Source organism: Belonocnema kinseyi, chromosome 9 (genome assembly GCF_010883055.1).
Source record: "Belonocnema kinseyi isolate 2016_QV_RU_SX_M_011 chromosome 9, B_treatae_v1, whole genome shotgun sequence".
NCBI classification, from domain to species: domain Eukaryota; kingdom Metazoa; phylum Arthropoda; class Insecta; order Hymenoptera; family Cynipidae; genus Belonocnema; species Belonocnema kinseyi.
This window is the reverse complement of record NC_046665.1, coordinates 33918217-33937512: the sequence shown is the minus strand read 5'-3', so window position 1 is coordinate 33937512 and position 19296 is coordinate 33918217. Positions and strand designations below refer to the sequence as shown.

At 32.1% G+C, this 19296-nt stretch overlaps 1 protein-coding gene across 3 annotated transcripts; it reads left to right on the top strand.

Annotated features, from left to right (window-relative positions):
* The first annotated feature begins 1322 nt into the window (after positions 1 to 1322).
* LOC117179740 (myotubularin-related protein 2) lies at positions 1323 to 17223 on the top strand. Of its 3 annotated transcripts, XM_033371799.1 has the most exons (10): positions 1323 to 1463; positions 2013 to 2243; positions 2344 to 2460; positions 4725 to 5177; positions 5259 to 5706; positions 8070 to 8245; positions 13785 to 13892; positions 14021 to 14205; positions 16499 to 16703; positions 16819 to 17223. In XM_033371799.1, exons 2-10 carry the CDS (start codon positions 2109 to 2111, stop codon positions 16969 to 16971), a joined length of 1980 nt encoding a protein of 659 aa, XP_033227690.1. In that variant the 5' UTR covers positions 1323 to 1463; positions 2013 to 2108; the 3' UTR covers positions 16972 to 17223. The 3 variants fall into 3 exon arrangements, with proteins under 3 accessions (XP_033227690.1, XP_033227692.1, XP_033227691.1); XM_033371801.1 differs by lacking the exon at positions 2344 to 2460 and having other exon boundaries at positions 1325 to 1463; positions 4692 to 5177; XM_033371800.1 differs by lacking the exon at positions 2344 to 2460 and having other exon boundaries at positions 1325 to 1463; positions 16819 to 16971.
* Positions 17224 to 19296: the final 2073 nt, after the last annotated feature.

Sequence of the window (19296 nt, the reverse complement as noted above, 5' to 3'; positions counted from 1 at the left end):
GTTTTTCTGACTCACGGGGCCTCAAAACGTCGACATTTGATAAAATACGAAAAAGTTATTTTTCATAAAAAACTAATACCTTCTCATTCTTAATGAGAATGTAGATATTATCAATAAGATCTGTAGAAAATCTTTCAAAGAATAAAATTATTGTACCGTAAGTTACAACCGAAAAATTGCAATTTCAAAAAAATGAAAGTTGTTTTAAATATTGAGCTAGACTCGCGACCGGGAGAAATCAGAGAATGAAAGTAAATTTGAAAATTGAACTGCAGTTTGAGTATTAAAAATTAAACAGTGATTGATTTTACAAGGTGATTATAGATCTGTTCAAAATGATATAATTCACATATTTTAATGTTAAAATTTAAACTAATTTAAATGCAAAGCCTTCGTAGTGACACAAGTGTAAAGTTCGAATTAATGGCTTCTTCATTTAAATTTAAATTTTTAAATTAAATTATTAGGGGCTGAATGCAGCGAGAAAAAGGCTTTCAAGATTAAGCAGCATATAAATTATTGAACTTTATAAATGTATATATGATGTTTGGTTCAATGTAAATAAATATGAACATTATATTAAATAATATTATATCCATTTTCTCATTTATGATTCGTGTCATTGACTTTTTATCAAAGGATTCCCTCAAATTATTTGATTTGAAAATTGATTCCCTCAAACATAACAATGTTTTCTAAAAAACTTGAAATAATTAAGATTTTAAATGTAAAAGGGTTCTTTATTTTGCAACTTAAGTTGTCGTCTTACATATTCTAATTATTATTATATTTAAATTGGATATAAGTAATATATTTTTTATTAATTCTTCTGATCATGTGAATGTTTTAAATATTTTTGTCATTGATGTCTTAAATATTATTAATTTTTTTATTAGCTACATTAATAATTTCAACAATAAATAATGTTGTTCAACTAGAACAAATAAGAAAATCAATAAGATCATCAAAATAAATAATAGAAATATGAAGTTCGAACTGCTTTACAAATGTATCTCAAAATTAAATTTTATTGGTATTAAACTACATATCTTTAGGACTTTTTCTTTTTTGAAATAATTAGTAATAGTTACTCTTATTTTGTCATATAATATTTTTTGTTTATTTGCAAACAGCATCAAGTTTTTAATTATTTTTGGTTTTTCTTAATGCAATTCAATGAAAAAGACAGACCTACTTTTTGTGGCGCCATCTGTTGGCTTAGTTTGACCGACATTTCCACTCCGGATAGTAGGAAAACTACTACACATACACATACACGATCGTGGCAGGGGGCTGCTCTGTACCAAAGATATACTTGCTCTATCTATATTCAATTTAAGAAAGTTTGCAGCAAGATGGCCGTGGTCACTCCTGTTCACTCCTGTCAAAAACAAATTAAACTGACAAGCGCGTTTTCACCAGTAAAAGTCGGAAATTTAGTTAAAAACTTCTATTAAATATTCGTAAGTAATGACTTTCATTTCTAATAAGTGGATATTTGAGTGATTTAACACATCGCTCTCCAGTGGATTAAATTTTGTCTATTGGGCGTGGCATCGAAGCATGTTACTAATTTTAGTATAATAATTTGTAGGTGTTGTAATCCCATGCAACCCATATAATTATTTGCCTTTTTATTAGTCGTTAGTTGAGAAGATTGTTTTAAGAGTTCGTCCAATCGTTTTTTTTATTCCGTATATTGTTTAGGCGGTTTCTAATAAAGTTAAGTTGAGGTTAAGGTCACGCAGTGTAGAGTCAGTTCCAATTAATTTATTTATTCCCTCGTAATTATGCCTCATATATTAGCTGTGTGTAGTCGCCCCTAAAAATTGGGGGAGTTGGAAAGAGGGAGGGGACAAGTCCCAAAAATTGGGACAAACTAGGAAATTTTGGACAACTGTTATTTTGACAGTTGGCACTCAACCAAATTTCAATAACAATATTTTGTCTTTGAACCTTTCATCCTGAACATAATGATACAAATTTTTTTAATGTGCAATTGTCATTTTTAGAATCACAGACTGCAGCTGAAAAACAGAAAAGACGCTGCACATAAATTTAAAAGAAACAATGCCTGTTTAAAATAACCTAAGATTGACTAGATTTAAATGGCTACTATGGAGAAAAAATCGTGTGCGGATCTTCTGAACTTGGAACATAATAACTCAAAAAATGCGAGTTCAGATTCTCTTAATTCGGACAGCAAAAGTAGTTCCCTGAACTCTAAAATGGGGCAAGAATCGGTAAGAAAATTTTCTATGATATTTCAATAAAAATTTTAAGCCTACAGTTTTTTAAACAAAATAATTCTCTCCTTACTTGCAACTTACATGCTAACCTCAGGAAAGTTGGAAAAAGGCATCGCATTCGAAAAGCTTTTCTACAAGCTCGACCTCAACTGATAATAATATTGTTTCTGCTCTAGAAACCAAAAAAGAGAATCCAGAAGTATTTGATCTGGTAAAGGCGGTTAAATATTGATCTAAATATCGATGTACTATTCAGTTTGATATTTTTGGTCCATATTTACTATCATTGTGAGCTTATTTGTCTGGAAATTTTTTATTTTTCTATTTCATCGTCTGTTTGCTCATTTCTCAACCATTTTTATTTTTAATATTAATTAAATTGAATATTTATTTAATTCTATTTTTAGTTTTACTTCCTAATTCTCAATTGAAATACCTTGAAAAGTCCAGAAATCTCTCTTAGACGTATCTGATTTAGAAACAAAATGAACAAATGAACGTTTTATATCAGAACGCGGAAACGATTTATTGTATTTTGACGTGGCAACAATGATTTTTTGCAATACAAAGTGGCGTATGTTATGAAGTTCTTTTGAACTTGAAAAATTCATTTTGTAATATTTTCAAATATGAAATCATTCAGTTTATAGTACGTGGCTCTAAAGTGCTTCGTTTTTAAAGATGCTAATTTTTCGATTTCAAGTCCATCAACTGTAAACATAGTTAAAACAACTATATCTTGTTTAAGCTACGCTATCTGTACAAAGATGCATGAACTTGTAATTTTCCAGATTCTAAAATTCTATTAAAGTGGATATTTTTGATGTTATAAAACGAAAAAGAGGGTAAAGAATGGGACTCGCTTCCAGACTTACTTTTCTTTTCAATCAGAAGTCTGCGAATTGAGAATAGCTATAACATTAATTTTTTTGTAATGGATTTGTCTGTTGAACTTTTCTTTTTATATATGTCAAGTTTGAAAATATGTGAATTAGAATTTTGGATAAAATTCTTCTTTTAGGTAACGGGTGGGACATGTACGATCAGGAAGTTAGTTTGGAAGGTAGTTTGAAAGGAGTAGGATTTAGATAAGTTATCAAAGTTTTAAATCAATGGAAAAATATATTTTATTGCCAAAAGCTCAGGGTTAAAACGTTTATTCTAAGTACATTCTTATCAACATCTATATCTATAAAATTAATACTAATATCATACTACTTTTTTATTTAATTTTCAAAATCACTTTCGAAGTACACATCGCTGTATTTTAAACGTATGTGTGTTGTAAGGTGCCTAAAACAGTCTTGCATTCTTTGAGTGTCACTTTCACTTTTAAAACATTATTCCACCTTGCATCAAGGAATTTTTGATTCTCTAACGTATCTTCAGTCGGTGCATAAAAAACGGTCGTTTTTACAACATTTTTCGCAACAAGATAATAATCTTTGGCGGATATAGTAAATATCTGAATTGTTAAATATTGCTAATTTTAACATTTTTATTTTAACAGTTTGGGTCATCTTCCGTAAACTAAAAATATTTGGACAACATCGGTCAATTAAAAACTTTCAAATTGATCGTTACAATTTTTAAGTTTTTCCTTTTATAACTTTTTGGTTTGTACCTAACTGAAATTCATAAAAAAGAATTCATTTCAAATTGGGCATTCAGTCCATACTCAAGCCAGAATTATTTGCAACTCAAATATGTTGTTCTCAAAGGGAATATGTAATTTCTTAATTACACCTCATTGTAACAAAATGTATTCGAATCCTCGTACGTCTGTCAAACTCCAACGAAAAGGAAACAAAAGATTGTATACTTTTTAAATAACCGATAGTCTCCATTTTTTCTGACTTCATTATTCTTACATTAAAACCTTGTTAAAACTATTGAATTAAACCCTTTTTTACAATAGTACTATTTTATCGTCGAGGAAAAAATAAATCTTCAAGGATTTTATACATATTTTCGGAAAAATCTCTAAAAACCGTCGCCATTTTGTTAATTTTAAACTTTTTTTTAGAATTTTTCCAACGAATTTCGAAAGAGGACAATAAATTCTTTTTAGAATCAAAAATAATAATGATAAATATTTAGATTAAAAAATATCAAAATTGTAACCAAAACTTTGACGATTTTCTGATCATTCGAGCTTTCCATTGTTTAAATTCAAATTGTTAATATGCGTTTCGTCTTGTTTCGTTTGAAAAAACAAAACATATCTGAGTGGCTAATGATTCTGTGACTTGAGCATGGACTACCTGCCCGATTTGAAGTGAATTTGGTAATAAATAAAAAATATAAAGCATTCGATACAATATGTGATGTGACTGTTTTTGATAGAGATGCATGATATAATTTTGGTTAGCATGGTTCAAAATAATCAACATTTTGCAAATCAGCACTAACTTGTGATTAAATATTTTTTGGACTGTTTAGTGAAAATCCAATAAAATTTAATTGCTAAAATAGAATCTGCCGACTGGAGACACAGGGCCACCTCTTCTGAACGGAGAAAGAATGCGAGGAGTTGCACGAGAGGTGACATATCTCTGCCCTTACTCCGGACCAGCTCGAGGATGTCTGAGTGTGACAAACTACAAACTCCACTTTCGAAGCACGGACAGGGAACCACCGTACATTGTAGAAATGCCTTTGGGAGTCGTTAGCAGAATTGAAAAAGTTGGCGGAGCATCCAGTAGAGGAGAGAATTCTTACGGGATTGAAATATTCTGTAAGGACATGCGCAATTTAAGGTTCGCCCATAAGCAAGAGAATCATTCCAGGAGGAACGTATTCGAAAAACTGCAGCAGTATTCGTTTCCAATATCTCACAAATTGCCTCTTTTTTCCTTTGAATACTCTGAGACATTTCCAGAAAATGGCTGGAATGTGTATGAACCGATTGCTGAATTGAAAAGAATGGTACCACCTTTTTCTTATACCAATTGAACTTTGTAACAATAGTGAGGCGTAACAAGTTTACAGTTAAATACATTCTTACAGGGAGTCAATAACGACATGTGGAAAATTTCCAAAATTAACGACACCTACGCGCTTTGTGACAGTTATCCGGCGGTGTTAGCTGTTCCGACTGCTGCCACAGATGAAGATCTGCAGTCTTCGGCAGCCTTTAGAAGTAGGGGGAGACTACCCGTCCTAGCGTGGATTCATCCAGAGAGTCAAGCAACTATAACTCGTTGCGCACAACCACTTGTTGGAGTCGGAGGAAAAAGAAGTCGTGAAGACGAAAGATACATTCAGCTGATCATGGATGCAAACGCCCAGAGTCATAAGCTATTTATAATGGATGCGAGGCCAATGGCCAATGCGATAGCTAATAAAGCCAGGGGAGGAGGATACGAAAGCGAAGATGCTTATCAAAATGCTGAACTCGTTTTCCTGGATATTCATAATATTCATGTGATGAGAGAAAGTCTCAGGAAACTGAAGGGTATGTTCCGTTTTTCATTATTTCCTCCATTTTTTTGCATTCGACCCGTGAATCGGATATTGTCAATATTTGAGTACGCGTGACTGTACCACTGACGTTTGGGCATAACTGCACATAAAGTCAAAAAATACAGAATATTTTGTAAATTTGCTTCTTAAGGCCATGTGAAGAGTGAGTCACGTGACCAGATTCCTACCTACCGTCATTTTTTTATTTCCCAACTTATTTTCACACGAAGCACCACATCGAGTTGAAAATTTGGGATAATAAATAAGGAGCACTAAGAAAGGTGGGTCTGATCCTAAATTTTAATAATGATTAAAAAAAGAAAAAAAAATTATTTATAACAAAAAACTTTTTTCATAATTATACAAATTTAGGACCAGACCCATAATTTTTAGTGCTTCTTGTTTAGTATTCAAAATTTTCAACTCGATGTGGCGCTTCGTGTGACTATAATTTAGGAAATAAAAAGTGTCGGTAAGGTAGGAATCTAGTCACGTGACCCACTCATCGCATAGCATTAAGGAGATTTATTAGAATTGTAATAAATAATGTAAGATGTTTACTTTTTAATTGAATACTCATTATTCAGATTGAGGGATTAGATGTCAAATTTTCGGCAAAAGGCACACTTTTGTATATAGTTCAATGTTTCTATAATTACTGCAAATATTAACTGGTCTGCATCTCATAAGAATGAAAGTGTCATGATTTACGAGCAATTCACTGCGCTCCAGGGAGTCTGCCTCGTGAGTTTTACGAGGGTCAATGGAGAGTGCCTCGAGAATCCACATACGGCTACACAGAGTGTCACTGCAATTTTTCTTTATTGTTCTCTCCAATTTTATTTTTAAACAAAATATAAACATTGCAGCCAAAAACCGCTTCGTGGCCGCCGAGGTATCAATATTTAGATGACGTATGCAAGAAATCAGACAAAAATATTAAAAATTGCGGCAACAATCTTACATTATTTGTTACAATTCTAATAAATCCCCTTAAGGGCATGTGACACAGCCAAATACATATATTACCGACCTCACTTTATCAGCTCACTGAATATTTTTTTGAGTCTAAGAACTATTTTTGTAAATAAAATATCGAGCTGAAACTTTGGAAAATGTATTAGAGTACAATAAAGTACGTTTAGGTACTGCATTTTGGTAGGAACTTCACTGAAAATTATTTCATCTTTTTTCTGGACCTCGACATTTTTTGAAGTTCGAACTTTTTTTATACATAAAAGATCGGTCTCAAACTTTGAGAAATGCAAGAGCCGAAAGTAAACTACCTTAATGTACAAAGCTTAATAATAAAAGATGTAAAAAAATTTCAACTATCAATTCCAACGGCATCAGCCGGTAACGTTGTACACGAAAATACGAACCCTTAAGAGCCTCGTCTAGTGGCCGCCAGGGTTCGTATTTTCGTGTTCAACGTGACCGGCTGATGCCGATGGAATTGATAGTTGAAATATATTTTTGTACATCTTTTATTATTAAGCTTTGTACTTTAACGTAGTTTTCTTTCGGTTCCTGCATTTCTCAAAGTTTGAGACCGATATTTTATGTATAAAAAAAGTTCAAACGTTCAAAAAATGTCGAGGTTCAGAGAAAAGATAAAATAATTTTCAGTGAAGTTCCTACCAAAATGCTGTACCTAAACGTACTTTATTGTACTTTAATACATTTTCCAAAGTTTCAGCTCGATATTTTATCTACAAAAAAAGTCCTTAGATTGAAACAAAAATTCAGTGAACTAATAAAGTGAGGTCGGTAATATAGGTATTTAGCTGTGTCACATGCCCTTTAGGGCATGTGATACTTACAAAATTATGGATTTTACTGGAGTGATAGGTTCCCCTGGCTTTTTTCCTACAATAATAAAGATCTGGTCTTAAAAATTTGGGGAATGATAGCGAACATGCTAACGGAAGTCCCCGCACTCTTCGCTTCAGGAATAATTTAAAAAAATTAATTTTGCTATATTTGAATAATATGTGTGTATTTTGAGGTTATGTGTGTTACAGTTCTCTCTAGATTTACTTCCAAACTACAAAATATTTTTAGCCGAAAATTTGGTACAAGCAAAAAAAATAGTAACAAATATCCCGGAACTAACCTAACTAACATAAATTTTTTATTTGGCAGACTAATTGTTTTCTTATTATATCCCTAGAAAAATAGTTCGGGGATGTCTGGGGAAAAAATCCGGGGGAACTGAACCCGATTTACCACACAACAAAGTATCACATGTCCTTAAGATATCACCATCCTTTCAGACATACTCTTCCTGTCGTGTTGATAGTTAGAAGCATTTTAGCTTACTTTATTGATATCAAATTTTGCAATGTTTCGCAGAATTGTGTTTCCCTATCATCGATGAAGCCAGGTGGTTGTCTGGAATCGAGTCGACGATGTGGCTGAAACACATAAAAAATATACTCGCAGGAGCCGTTAGAATTGTAGATAAAGTTGAGAATCACAAGACCTCAGTGATGGTCCATTGTTCAGATGGATGGGACAGGACATTGCAGGTATTTTCATTTAGTTTTCTGGAATCACAGGGCTCGTCGGAGACTTTTTCTAGCAACCCCACTATTATCTCGTGATTGCCCGCTAATGCTACTATTTATTCGCGATCTATTATAACATATTTTCGAATTTCTGCGCTGATTGACTAAAATAACGTCTCATCAACCTCAGTACATACATATATACTGGAAAATAGTCCCAGAGGCTAATATACCAAAATTTATTTATAATACTTTCAATTCATCTATTTTTTACTTCTATCTTACGCTTCGGATTATACGACGTTTTCCAGGTTTTCAACAAAAAATCTTTCAAAATTATTGCACTATTTATTGTTTGACCATATAAAGTCGAAAAAGTTTAAAATCAAATAATTTTAAATTAAATTATTCAAATGAGCAAATGTATATTTCAATCATACTGTTTCAAAATATCAAACAATGCTAGACCTAATTGTCAAAATATTTTAATTTCATATTTCTTAAACTATAATTATATCATATTAAAATAGTTTTATAATCATCAATTTGATTTAATCACATGCAAGAGCTAAAAATATCTGATTGAAAACGTTTAAAATTAATAAATTTGCATGCTGTGCGGGCAAATTCTCTTCGTGCGCTTCACTCGCAAGTTTAAGGGCGTCTAGAGCGCGCTCGATAATATATTCATCTCGCGCTACGCGTTCGGATACTTTCACTTCCAGCTTGTTATGCTTGATTTAGTTTTCAGGCTAGTTCATATACAGAAGCGTACTTGCAAATATTAATAAAATTGTCGAAATCTCTATATTTAAACAGATTGTTAATTTTGTATTGCATTCTCATCAGAGAAGGTATTAGATTTTTATCAAATTTGACGCCCCCCCCCCTATTTTTTGTAAAATGTCTACGTTTTAAGAACCCCTGAATCCGAACAATAGGTTTTTACGAATGTCTGCCTGTATGTATGTCTATCTGTTTCTGAGCATCATAACTGTTGAAAAAATTAATCTATTAGATTGGCCTTTGATACACTCTTTTAGTCTCTTAAACTAAAATTCAAGTTCTTTATCCAGCCATTTTGGATAAAATGCCAAAAAGTGAGCGAGTTTTGAATATTTTTGAAATCGATGTTTTTTTAATTTCAAAAATTCTCTGTACGGATTTCATAGTATTCAAAAAGGTGAACAATTTATCCTAATGACTTTTTTCCATAAAAATAAAAATTACCAGAGTTATAGCATTTACAAAATTTCAAAAAACACACGAAAATTATTTTAAATGCCCTATAATATTATCATAACAACTTTTCGAATTTTCTTGAAAAATTCGAAAATCCAAATTTTGATAGCATAAAAAAATAATGGAAAATCGAAAATTACATTTTTTCATTCAACAATTTCACAGTATTTGAAAGATTCTCAAATATATAAATGTGTTTTAAAAAGATTTTGGTTTCATACCTAAAGAAAGGTCGTTAATTTGAAAATGAAACATATGAACTCCTATCTAACACAACGCTACAGAAGTTTGGTGACCTCAGCATAAAAAAAAACCAGCTATGACTCGGTTGAAACTAACCCCCCCCCCCCCCCCCCCCCCCCCCTCATTAATCGAAGTTTCTTCGGATGTTTCAATTGTCAAAGTCTAGGCAACTGAGGTCAGCGATATAATTTAGAAGTTAGAAAATGATGAGTCTGTTGTGTAGACCGTATGTGTAACGTGTACATCGTAAAAATAACATTGGGAATGAGCAAATTCAGTTTATGATAAAGCTACAGAAGTTGCAATAAAATGTTTAATAACAAAATTTTTTTTAAATGATCATTTTTTAAACGAGACAACGAAACTACGTGTGTTTTAATGCTAATGCATGTTATAAATTGTAGTAATATAAATTTATGGAAATAATATACAATTCGAGGGACAAACTCATGTGCATAGCGCGAGGTAAATATATTATCAAGCGCGAAGTGCGAGAACCAACAGTCGTGCCCCCTAAGCGCGCTCAAACTCGCGAGCCGCACACGCAGCGGGTGATTAGCATGTGTTCGCGATGCGGGCAGATTTTTTTTTATTACAAAGAAAACTAATTTACTTAGGGCTCATTACAATACTCGGGCTTGTTTTTTTATTTGTATTTATATAATTATCTAATACACTCGAACTTGGCTAAGAAGAAACTTGCTTTGAGCCCTACTTGAATTGATACCATGCGGCGGTTTCGAATGGAAGGAGTCGCGGGGGGATGTTCCGTGATTTGATGAAAACCGACGAAGTCAAATTTTATCATTTCAAGGATAATGTAAGAAACTGAGAATTAGAAGTTTTGTTGTAAATTAGTTGCAAACCTAACAATATTTTAATGTGAATCGCTTCAATAACATAAACAATGGCAAGTAAGAGCAATCATCTACAGTCAAACCTCGTTTATTGCAACTCCTTCAAAACGTAAACACCTCGTAATTGGCTATACGGAACATGTGATCATCAGCGGTGGGAGTTGGGAAAGTTACGATAGACGAGTATATTTGATTGCAATAAACGAGGTTTGTAATAAACGAGTCTTTGAATAAACAAGGTTTGACTGTATTATCAATCACGAAAATGTCAAATGTAAAAGTTTTAATAGTTTAAGATGTTAATTTTGTTTGTCTACTTGGTCATAATCAACATTATTAAAATATTGATTAATTTTTAAGATTTTGAAAAAAACGCTCTCTAGCTCCACTGGGATATGAGCCCAGGTCCTTTAGATTGCCGGCCTGATGCTCTACCAACATCTTACACTATAAACTACAACATCTTAAACTATTAATTAATTTCCCTGGTCAAAAAACATAAATCAATAATAAAAGTAAAAGTTTTGAAAATAGCTCAAACTAGAAATCCTTTCCGATTCTTAAGTTTTCAAATAGAAAGTTTTCCAAATTAAAAAACCGTTTTATAGTTAAAAGTATAAAAATTCCGGCAACTCCGCCAGTTTTTCTGGACGACTAGACGCAGTCATTTTTTAGCTGTAAATGGGCAATTGTTAACGAGAGATTTGCAATTAAAACATTTTCATAATAAATTCAAAATTTCGACTATAATAATAGTGCTAATATGATTTTTTCATGTAGGTTTGTTATCACATGCTGAATAGTTTTTAGTTCAAGCAAACTGACATTAAAAAGTACCTGTTATTTTTGTAAGCAATAATTATAAATGCATCATTTAGCCAAGTTTTCTTTATTAAAGCACCGTTTTTTTGTTTTCTACAAAATATTAATAAACTGTTCGTGCATGGTTCTTAGTTAAGTAAGTCAACATACAACATTCATTATTAAAAAATGAACGTTTGAGCCGCTTTTCAACGTAAAAAGTATCGTTTCTTCATGGAAAAGTGTTACTAAACATATTCTGTATTAGATTTAGTTACATTGAACCAGTATTGAACTATTTATTTCATTTTTGTAATCATTTATTATAAAAAAATGAATATTTTAGCCTTTTTTAAACGTACATGGACCATTTCTTTACGGAAAAGGATGACCAAATAGATACCTTGTGCTTTACATTTACGTTTATTTTACCAGTAGATTTAAGAAGGTTTCTAAATTTTTAGGCATTTATTAAAAACAACTGAAAATTTGAGCCCTTTTTAAAGCTACAAGCACCGTTTCTTCACGAAAGAGATTATTAGTAATACTTTTCCGTTAAAAAAGGCATCCTTTAAATTGAAAAAGGGATAAAGTTTTCATTTGTTTATAATAAATGTTTATAAAAATAATAAACCTTTGTAAATAGAGATCAATTTTAACAAATAGTTGTGCGTGAGAAGTGAATTAATATATTTTTTTAAAATAATGGTACAACAAAATTCTCGAAAATTTGCATTTATTAAGAAATTTGTTTACTGTTAATATTTCGTAAAAATTGCCCAATAGTAGTTAGAAAAAATCCGCCCGTTTCACGGGCACATCCTCGTAGCGCGCTATGCGCGCGGCTCGCTTTGCTCGCAAGTTTGAATGCGCCTAGGATGCGCGACTGTTCTCGCGCTTCGTGCTCGCTCTTTATATGTTTCTCACATCTGTGCACAGATTTTTTTAAACTAAAGGTCAAAACATGGACAACAGTAATTTGGTGCTAGTGACTTCTTTTTTCTTAAAGCTCCTTCGGCTTTAACGAATACATGCTCATCACGTATCTCGTTCCTCGCACTCGAATTATTATTTCAATAACTGAATTTGCTCATTTCCAATTTTATTTTTGCGATTTAAACGTAGCACATACGGTCTACGCACCAGCCTTACCTTTTTTTAACTTGTAAATTAAATCCCTACCTCAGTGACCCACGAAACTTCGATTAATGCGGGTTTGGGGCCGGAGGTGGGAGGCGATTAGTTTCAACCAAGAGTCATAGCTGGTCAGTGTTTTATGCTGAGAAGTTCAACCAACCTTCAGCAGCGTTGTGTTAGATTGGAGTTCATATGATCTCATTTTCACATTCCCGGCCCACAATGGGAAAAGCTGGCTGATTTTTTATTGTTAATATAGTTTTTAACGTTTAAAACACAAAATAAGTATTCTATCAAAAAGTGATTTATAACAAATTTGTAGATCTTTTAAAAATGTTCCATTTTTTCTGCACAAATTTTGACCTATTTTGCACAGTTTAACCGCAAAATGTAATTTTTTATTTTCCATTATTTTTTTATGCTGTCAAAATTTGAATTTTAAATTTCTTAAGTTAATTAAAAAAGTTGATATTTTCTTGTAGGGCATTGAAAAAGAAACATTTTTCTTCTCTCGACTTTTTTTCATATCGTGCGTTATTTGGCTTAAAGTGTTGATTTTCGTATGTTTTTTGAAATGTTATAAATGCTATAACACTGGAAAATTTTGGTTTTATCAAAAAAGTCATTAAGATAAATTGTTCATGTTATCGAATACTATAAATATCTGCACAGAAAATTTTTGAAACTTGAAAAAAATGTCCTCGAAATTTTTCAAAATGCTCTAACTTTTTGAATTGTTATCAAAAATGGCTGGCTAACGAACTTGACCTTTAGTTTCTGACACTCAAAGAGTGTACCAATGGCGAATCGAATAGATTAATTTTTTCAAAAGTTATCGTGCCCACAGCCTGACGTACATACATACAAACATACATACAGACACGTTCGTAAAAACCTGTTTTTCGGATTCTGGGGGTCTCAAGACGTGGAAATTTTTATAAAAACAGGGGGGGGGGTCAAATTTTACACAAATCTATACCTGCTCTGATGAGAACGTAAAAAGCCGTAAGTAATCAATTCCGTTGTACTTTTGTATATTTGAGCCCGATCAAAGTCAGTGATCTTTAAGGGTAGCTTAATTTTGAAGTCATTTATTTAAAAAATACCATGAATTTTCTTCGATAGGAAACATCAGGAAATAACTGGACATTTGATATATTTCTTTTATTGCTTATCCTGTAAAATATCAGGTAGAAAAAATTTAGAAAAAAAAAATAAAAAATAGAATTTTGTATCGGAATTCCGATTTTAAATATACTATAAATTGAAATGTTTTGCAGCTTACAGCGTTAGCGATGATAATGCTGGACCCATATTATAGAACTATCAAGGGATTTGAAGTTTTGATAGAAAAGGAATGGCTCAGCTTTGGTCATAAATTCCAACATGTAAGTACAACTTTTCTTTTCAATTTACCTGTGGATGTTCGAGTTTTGAATCCGTGTAAACTTTAAGCGTTACAAAATTTTTTGATTGTTCTAAATACATTAATTTCCTAAACTCATGTCTCTTTCAGAGAATCGGCCATGGAGATGAACATCACAGTGATGCAGACAGATCGCCTGTTTTTTTACAATTTATAGACTGCGTGTGGCAGATAAGTCAAGAATTCCCGAACGCATTTCAATTTAACGAGCATTTCCTAATCACGATTCTCGACCACCTATATTCCTGCAGATTCGGGACATTTTTATTTAATAGGTAGGTCTTAAAGTTGCAACTTTTTAAAGTATTGTTAGATGTTCTATTAAAAACAAATTATTCTCAATAGGGTTACCCACAACAGTTTTTGTTAGCCTTATAATTAAAACTTTGTATTATTGTAAGTAATTAATAATAAATAATTAATTGTGATTAACTATTTTAAGAAAACTTAATTAAATTAATTAAAATTGATTATTTATTATTATTTAATATTTGTGCAATAATGATACTAATACAAAATGTTATTGGTGATTATTATTATTGAACATTGAATTGAATTAAAATGTTGCAAATTGTTTATTTACAAAAATTTACACTTTCTCGGTTTAATCGTAAGAATGAATGAGGAAATTAGTTAGAATTATGGAATGCAAATGATTGTAGAATTTTTATGTGCAATGCATTTTATTTCTTTTAAGCTATAATTTAAAACTTTTTTAATTTGAATTTGAAATTAATTTCAATTGAAAAAATATTTTTTTTATAGTTATATATTATAAATATATATAGTTAAATTATGAAAAAAAGGATTTTTCAACTCAAATGGTGGATTATTAATCAAAATAAAAAGATGTAAAACTATTTATTTTCACTTGCAACTATAAGTTGTATTTTCAACAAATTAATCAAATTATCTTCAATTTTCGGATTGATTCCTGTGTGCCTCACTGTTATTTATCATCTATTGAAAAAAAACGGTCGTACAAAGATGATTCCAAAATACTTAGAAATAGGAAAATTTCATAACTAGTTTAAGCAACCCTTTTTTACTTTCACACTTCAAATATTGCATTTGCTTAACTATAATTTTTAATTGCAGTGTCTCCTTGTTGCATAAAATTGCTATTTTGTATTGTAAAAAAAGTACAAGGTGATTGTACAATATAATTTGCCCTAAGCTGTACTAAGATTTACTACAAAAATATCTGCACAAAAGAATGTGTGACTGAAAGTACTATGGGAAATTAGGTATATCCGAAAATTTTTATGATTTTTAACAAAACTCTTAGGGACATCGCTATCAATGCCTCTTGTGTCGCCATTTTGTTTCTTCGATTTCATTCATATCGATGACAGGTATTCGATTGTACTGAACTCGATTTTTAATCGAAGATCATTGGAAACAAATCAATTAAATGTGATTATATTTGTTGTGATATCTACAAGAATCATTATGATTGGCAGAGGTTGAGACTTGTTAACAACATTTTTTTAAACATAATAAAATTTAATTCTTTTGGTTCAGTCGAGTCAAAGATATTATTTTGGTCGAGTATTAGTGCAATAGAATGCTTACTATCGATTGGGCTTATCGATCGCACAACTGGAAGCGAGTGAGTCAGTGTGCAAGTGACAATCTTTAGATCAAAATGGCGCTTGAGACAAGCAGAGATGAGATGCTGTCAGAGCTTTTCCAAAAATTCTTGATTGAAATCACAAACAAATTTCGAATATTCCTAATTTCCTATAGTGCTTTCAGTGAAAACGTAATTGTGCTTGCTTACTTTTTCAGTAAACCTTGTTTTTTATTGTGAACATGGAAATCGATAAAAGTGACGCTTCTTATGCCTTTTTGTCATTCAGTCTAGCTCAGTGAAATTTATATTTCGCATGGTATATTATTTTTAACATGCAAAAAATGAATTTTGTAAATAAAGTATTATAGGAATGATAGAAATGAGAGTTGGACCAATGGAATATTTGAAATTTGGAATATTTAGATCTGGTTTTTGGGAATCGCCTTTGCTGGATTCAACGTTATCAATAGGATTACTTTAATTTAAAACGCTTTATAGATAAAAATAAATTATTATTACGAGAATATATATTTTTTTATGTTTTGCTGTTTTCGAACCCTTTCCGAACCTTTTCGTTTCTGCCAGCAGGGTTGTCACGCCGAACAGTTTTTTACCATTTTTTTCGTTCGTTTTCTTTGGGTATAGATATAAATAATTTTCCTGGATTTTTGACAGAGGTGTATTTACATTTAAGCACAAAATCCTACTGGTAGCGCTGTTTTTTTTTTCGTTTTTATAAAAAAAAAAACGTGAATCGCATGGCTTATTTACAAGCTTTTGAAGGCGTATCACGCCATGTCAATATGGCGGAAGGGACGCAACAGAAATAGGATTTTGAAATGTGCACATCTTTTTGCTTTTTATAATATAAATTCAAAAAAAGTTTTTTTACAGTATGCTGTTATTATTACTGATATTGAAGAATATAGTTTAATATGCTAAGGCTAAAAAATTAGTGGACGCCGCTTTAATTCCTTTTTATTTGGTTACAGCGAACGAGAAAGAGTTCAGGAAAAGGTGAAAGAAAAGGCCGTCTCATTATGGTCTTACATTAATAGCCAATCATCTTTATACCAAAATCCACTTTATTGGGCAGGACCTAACTATCATTTGGTCTTAATGCCTGTTGCTAGTATGCGATATATTAAACCTTGGAAAAGCCTGTATTGTAGATGGAATCCTAGTATGCGACAACAGGTTGGCTCCAAAAGCAATTTCATATCTTGCAGAAGCACTTTTTAATTTCAAAGTTTGCAGTAATTAAAAATTAACACAGATTTTTTTAAATTTAATAATTTAATTTATTTATTAGGATCCTGTGTACCAACGAACAAGGGAACTTTTAGTCTTGAAGGAACAGCTGGAAAAACAAGAGGAGGAAGGTCGACGCGAGCAGGCTTCTAGAGCAAATAGATCTTTGACATCTCCGTCACAACCTAGAATACATTCCCCAGTTCACTCATAACCCAAGGTCTCATGCAGACATATAGTATTGCAAATGAGATAATGGACCTTTCAATAATTCAATTGATCCTGTATATGATAATTTCTGACTGATTCAGCTTCGCTGTGTACAAAGTGTTTATTATTAAGTCGATTTACTCGTAATGTATTCAGACAAGAGACTTCGATGTCCTTTAATTGTGCAACCTTTGGTGCCGAAAATATAAGTGATAATGTGTATGATGAGATAATGCACAAAGCTTTTCGTATCATATACTGTTGACTTGCAATTATTTTCATGTCAACCTAAGTTTAATTTTCAGGGTAGTCTCTGGACTGGAAAAGTAGGCGGTACGGTTCACGATCGGGAAGCGTGTATAGCCGCGTAAGCATGCAAAAAATGCTCCCAAAGGAATGAAACTGTTGAGTCAGCGTCATCACATGCCCTTAAGACAAAAATAAAGTTGACTTATTTCGCCAAAAAAATCTTTCTTTTACAAGAATCACTGAAGCTAAAGTCCACCGGATTTTCGAATTTGCCTACTTTATCTGCAATATATTCACTTTTGTACCATGCGCATTTAAAAAGATTGGTACATACAATAGAATCACACTCAACCCCAAGACATCATAGTGAGTTTTGACATAATATCTCTTTTTACGAAAGTACCAATCTCGGATACAATTGATATTATTAAATCTTTCACAAACTTCCCTTCCGAGCCTGTACCTTCGATAGAACACTGTCTCAATAATACTTACTTCTCGTTCATTAACCAATTCTACGAACAAACCTCAGGGGCAGCAATGGGATCCCCAATCTCACCTGTAATAACCAATGTCTTTATGGAAGGAACATATCTAGAAACTAGAATCTTCAACCAAGCCATACTTAAAACAGAATTCTGGTTCCGTTACGTTGATGACACATTTGTCATCTGGCGGCATGGACGCGATGAGCTAAATAAGTTTTTCGATTTTATCAACCAATTACATCCTAATATCCAGTTTACCATGGAAATAGAACAAAATGGAAAATTACCTTTCTTGGACGTATTAGTTTACAAAAAATCTGATAACACATTAGGACATGAAGTTTACAGAAAACCCACGCATACAAACAGATACCTACATGCCTCCTGCCACCATCAACCATCTCAAAAACAATCGGTCATCATCTCCCTTGCATGCAGAGCTGTCTCCATAACAGACAATGATAACTTAAAAAAGGAATTACAAAACGTTAAACAAATCCTAATACAGAACGATTACCCAAACAAACAAATTGATAAATCAATAAGAAAACACACTCAAAAAAGCAAGCCAACACAACCTACGAAAAAAAGAGATAGAGAAAAATGACCACCACCTTATCCTACATCCAAGGTGTCACAGAACAAATAGGAAGAATTCTCAACAAACACAACATCCAAACCATATTTAAACCACCTGCGAAAATAGGGTAACGACTAAATAACCCTAAAGATAAAAAGGCACCCCTCAGTAATCCAGGAGTATATAAAATCCCTTGTTCTTGTGGCAAAGTCTATATTGGAGAAACCTGGAGAGCGGTGAGCCAACGTATGAAGGAACATGAAAGTAAAGTGAGCCTAAAACATTTCACGCAATCAGCACTAGCTGAACATCATATCGAAACGGGACATAACATTTTATTTGATGAAACAACAGTCATTGCAAAAACACACAACAAATTTCCAAGAAAACATAGAGAAGGAATCGAAATCTTAAAAAACCCTAATAACATCAATAGGGACAATGGATATAATACCAATCCGATTTGGCTTTCCGTTCTCCCTGATTTTTTAAAAAAGACTTGATTGGCTAATCAAGTTCGACCAGTCCCCACCGTGGGGCGCTCTGGCCAATCACAGGCATCGTAGAAAGTATACATAAGAACTTCATGACCTGATACCTCTCAGTTTCAGGTCAGCCCTGAAGATGTGAACTCCAATGTTCACGAAACGTCGGCAAACAATTTGTAGTTTTTTACACGAGTGAAACCCGAAATATCTCTTTTTATCAAAATGAATCATCGTGAAAGCATAAAATCTATTATAAATAAAATAATTCCTCATTTTTTTGCGAACACAAGTCGTCTTTGAAATCCTTGACATCTTTTAAACCTTTTGAAATCTTTGTCAATTCGTTGAAATTTCTTGATGTACTTAACATCTTTGTGAAATCTTGAAATTTCTGTGAATTCCTTTGAAATCATTCTCAATTTTTGTAAAATATTTGGAATCCATGAAATTTTTAAAATAACTGAAATCTTTGTAAAATTTTTATGACGTATTTGTGAATGCTTAGTTTAAAATTTATTTGTGGA

What these genes read in the sequence shown, in the direction of transcription:
- LOC117179740 (XM_033371799.1), top strand. Translation starts at nt 2,109, where the DNA reads ATGGCTACTATGGAGAAAAAATCGTGTGCGGATCTTCTGAACTTGGAA. An exon ending in TTGCTGAATTGAAAAGAATG is followed by an intron (nt 5,178 to 5,258) that starts GTACCACCTTTT and finishes ACATTCTTACAG; the next exon opens with GGAGTCAATAACGACATGTG. An exon ending in GATGGGACAGGACATTGCAG is followed by an intron (nt 8,246 to 13,784) that starts GTATTTTCATTT and finishes AATGTTTTGCAG; the next exon opens with CTTACAGCGTTAGCGATGAT.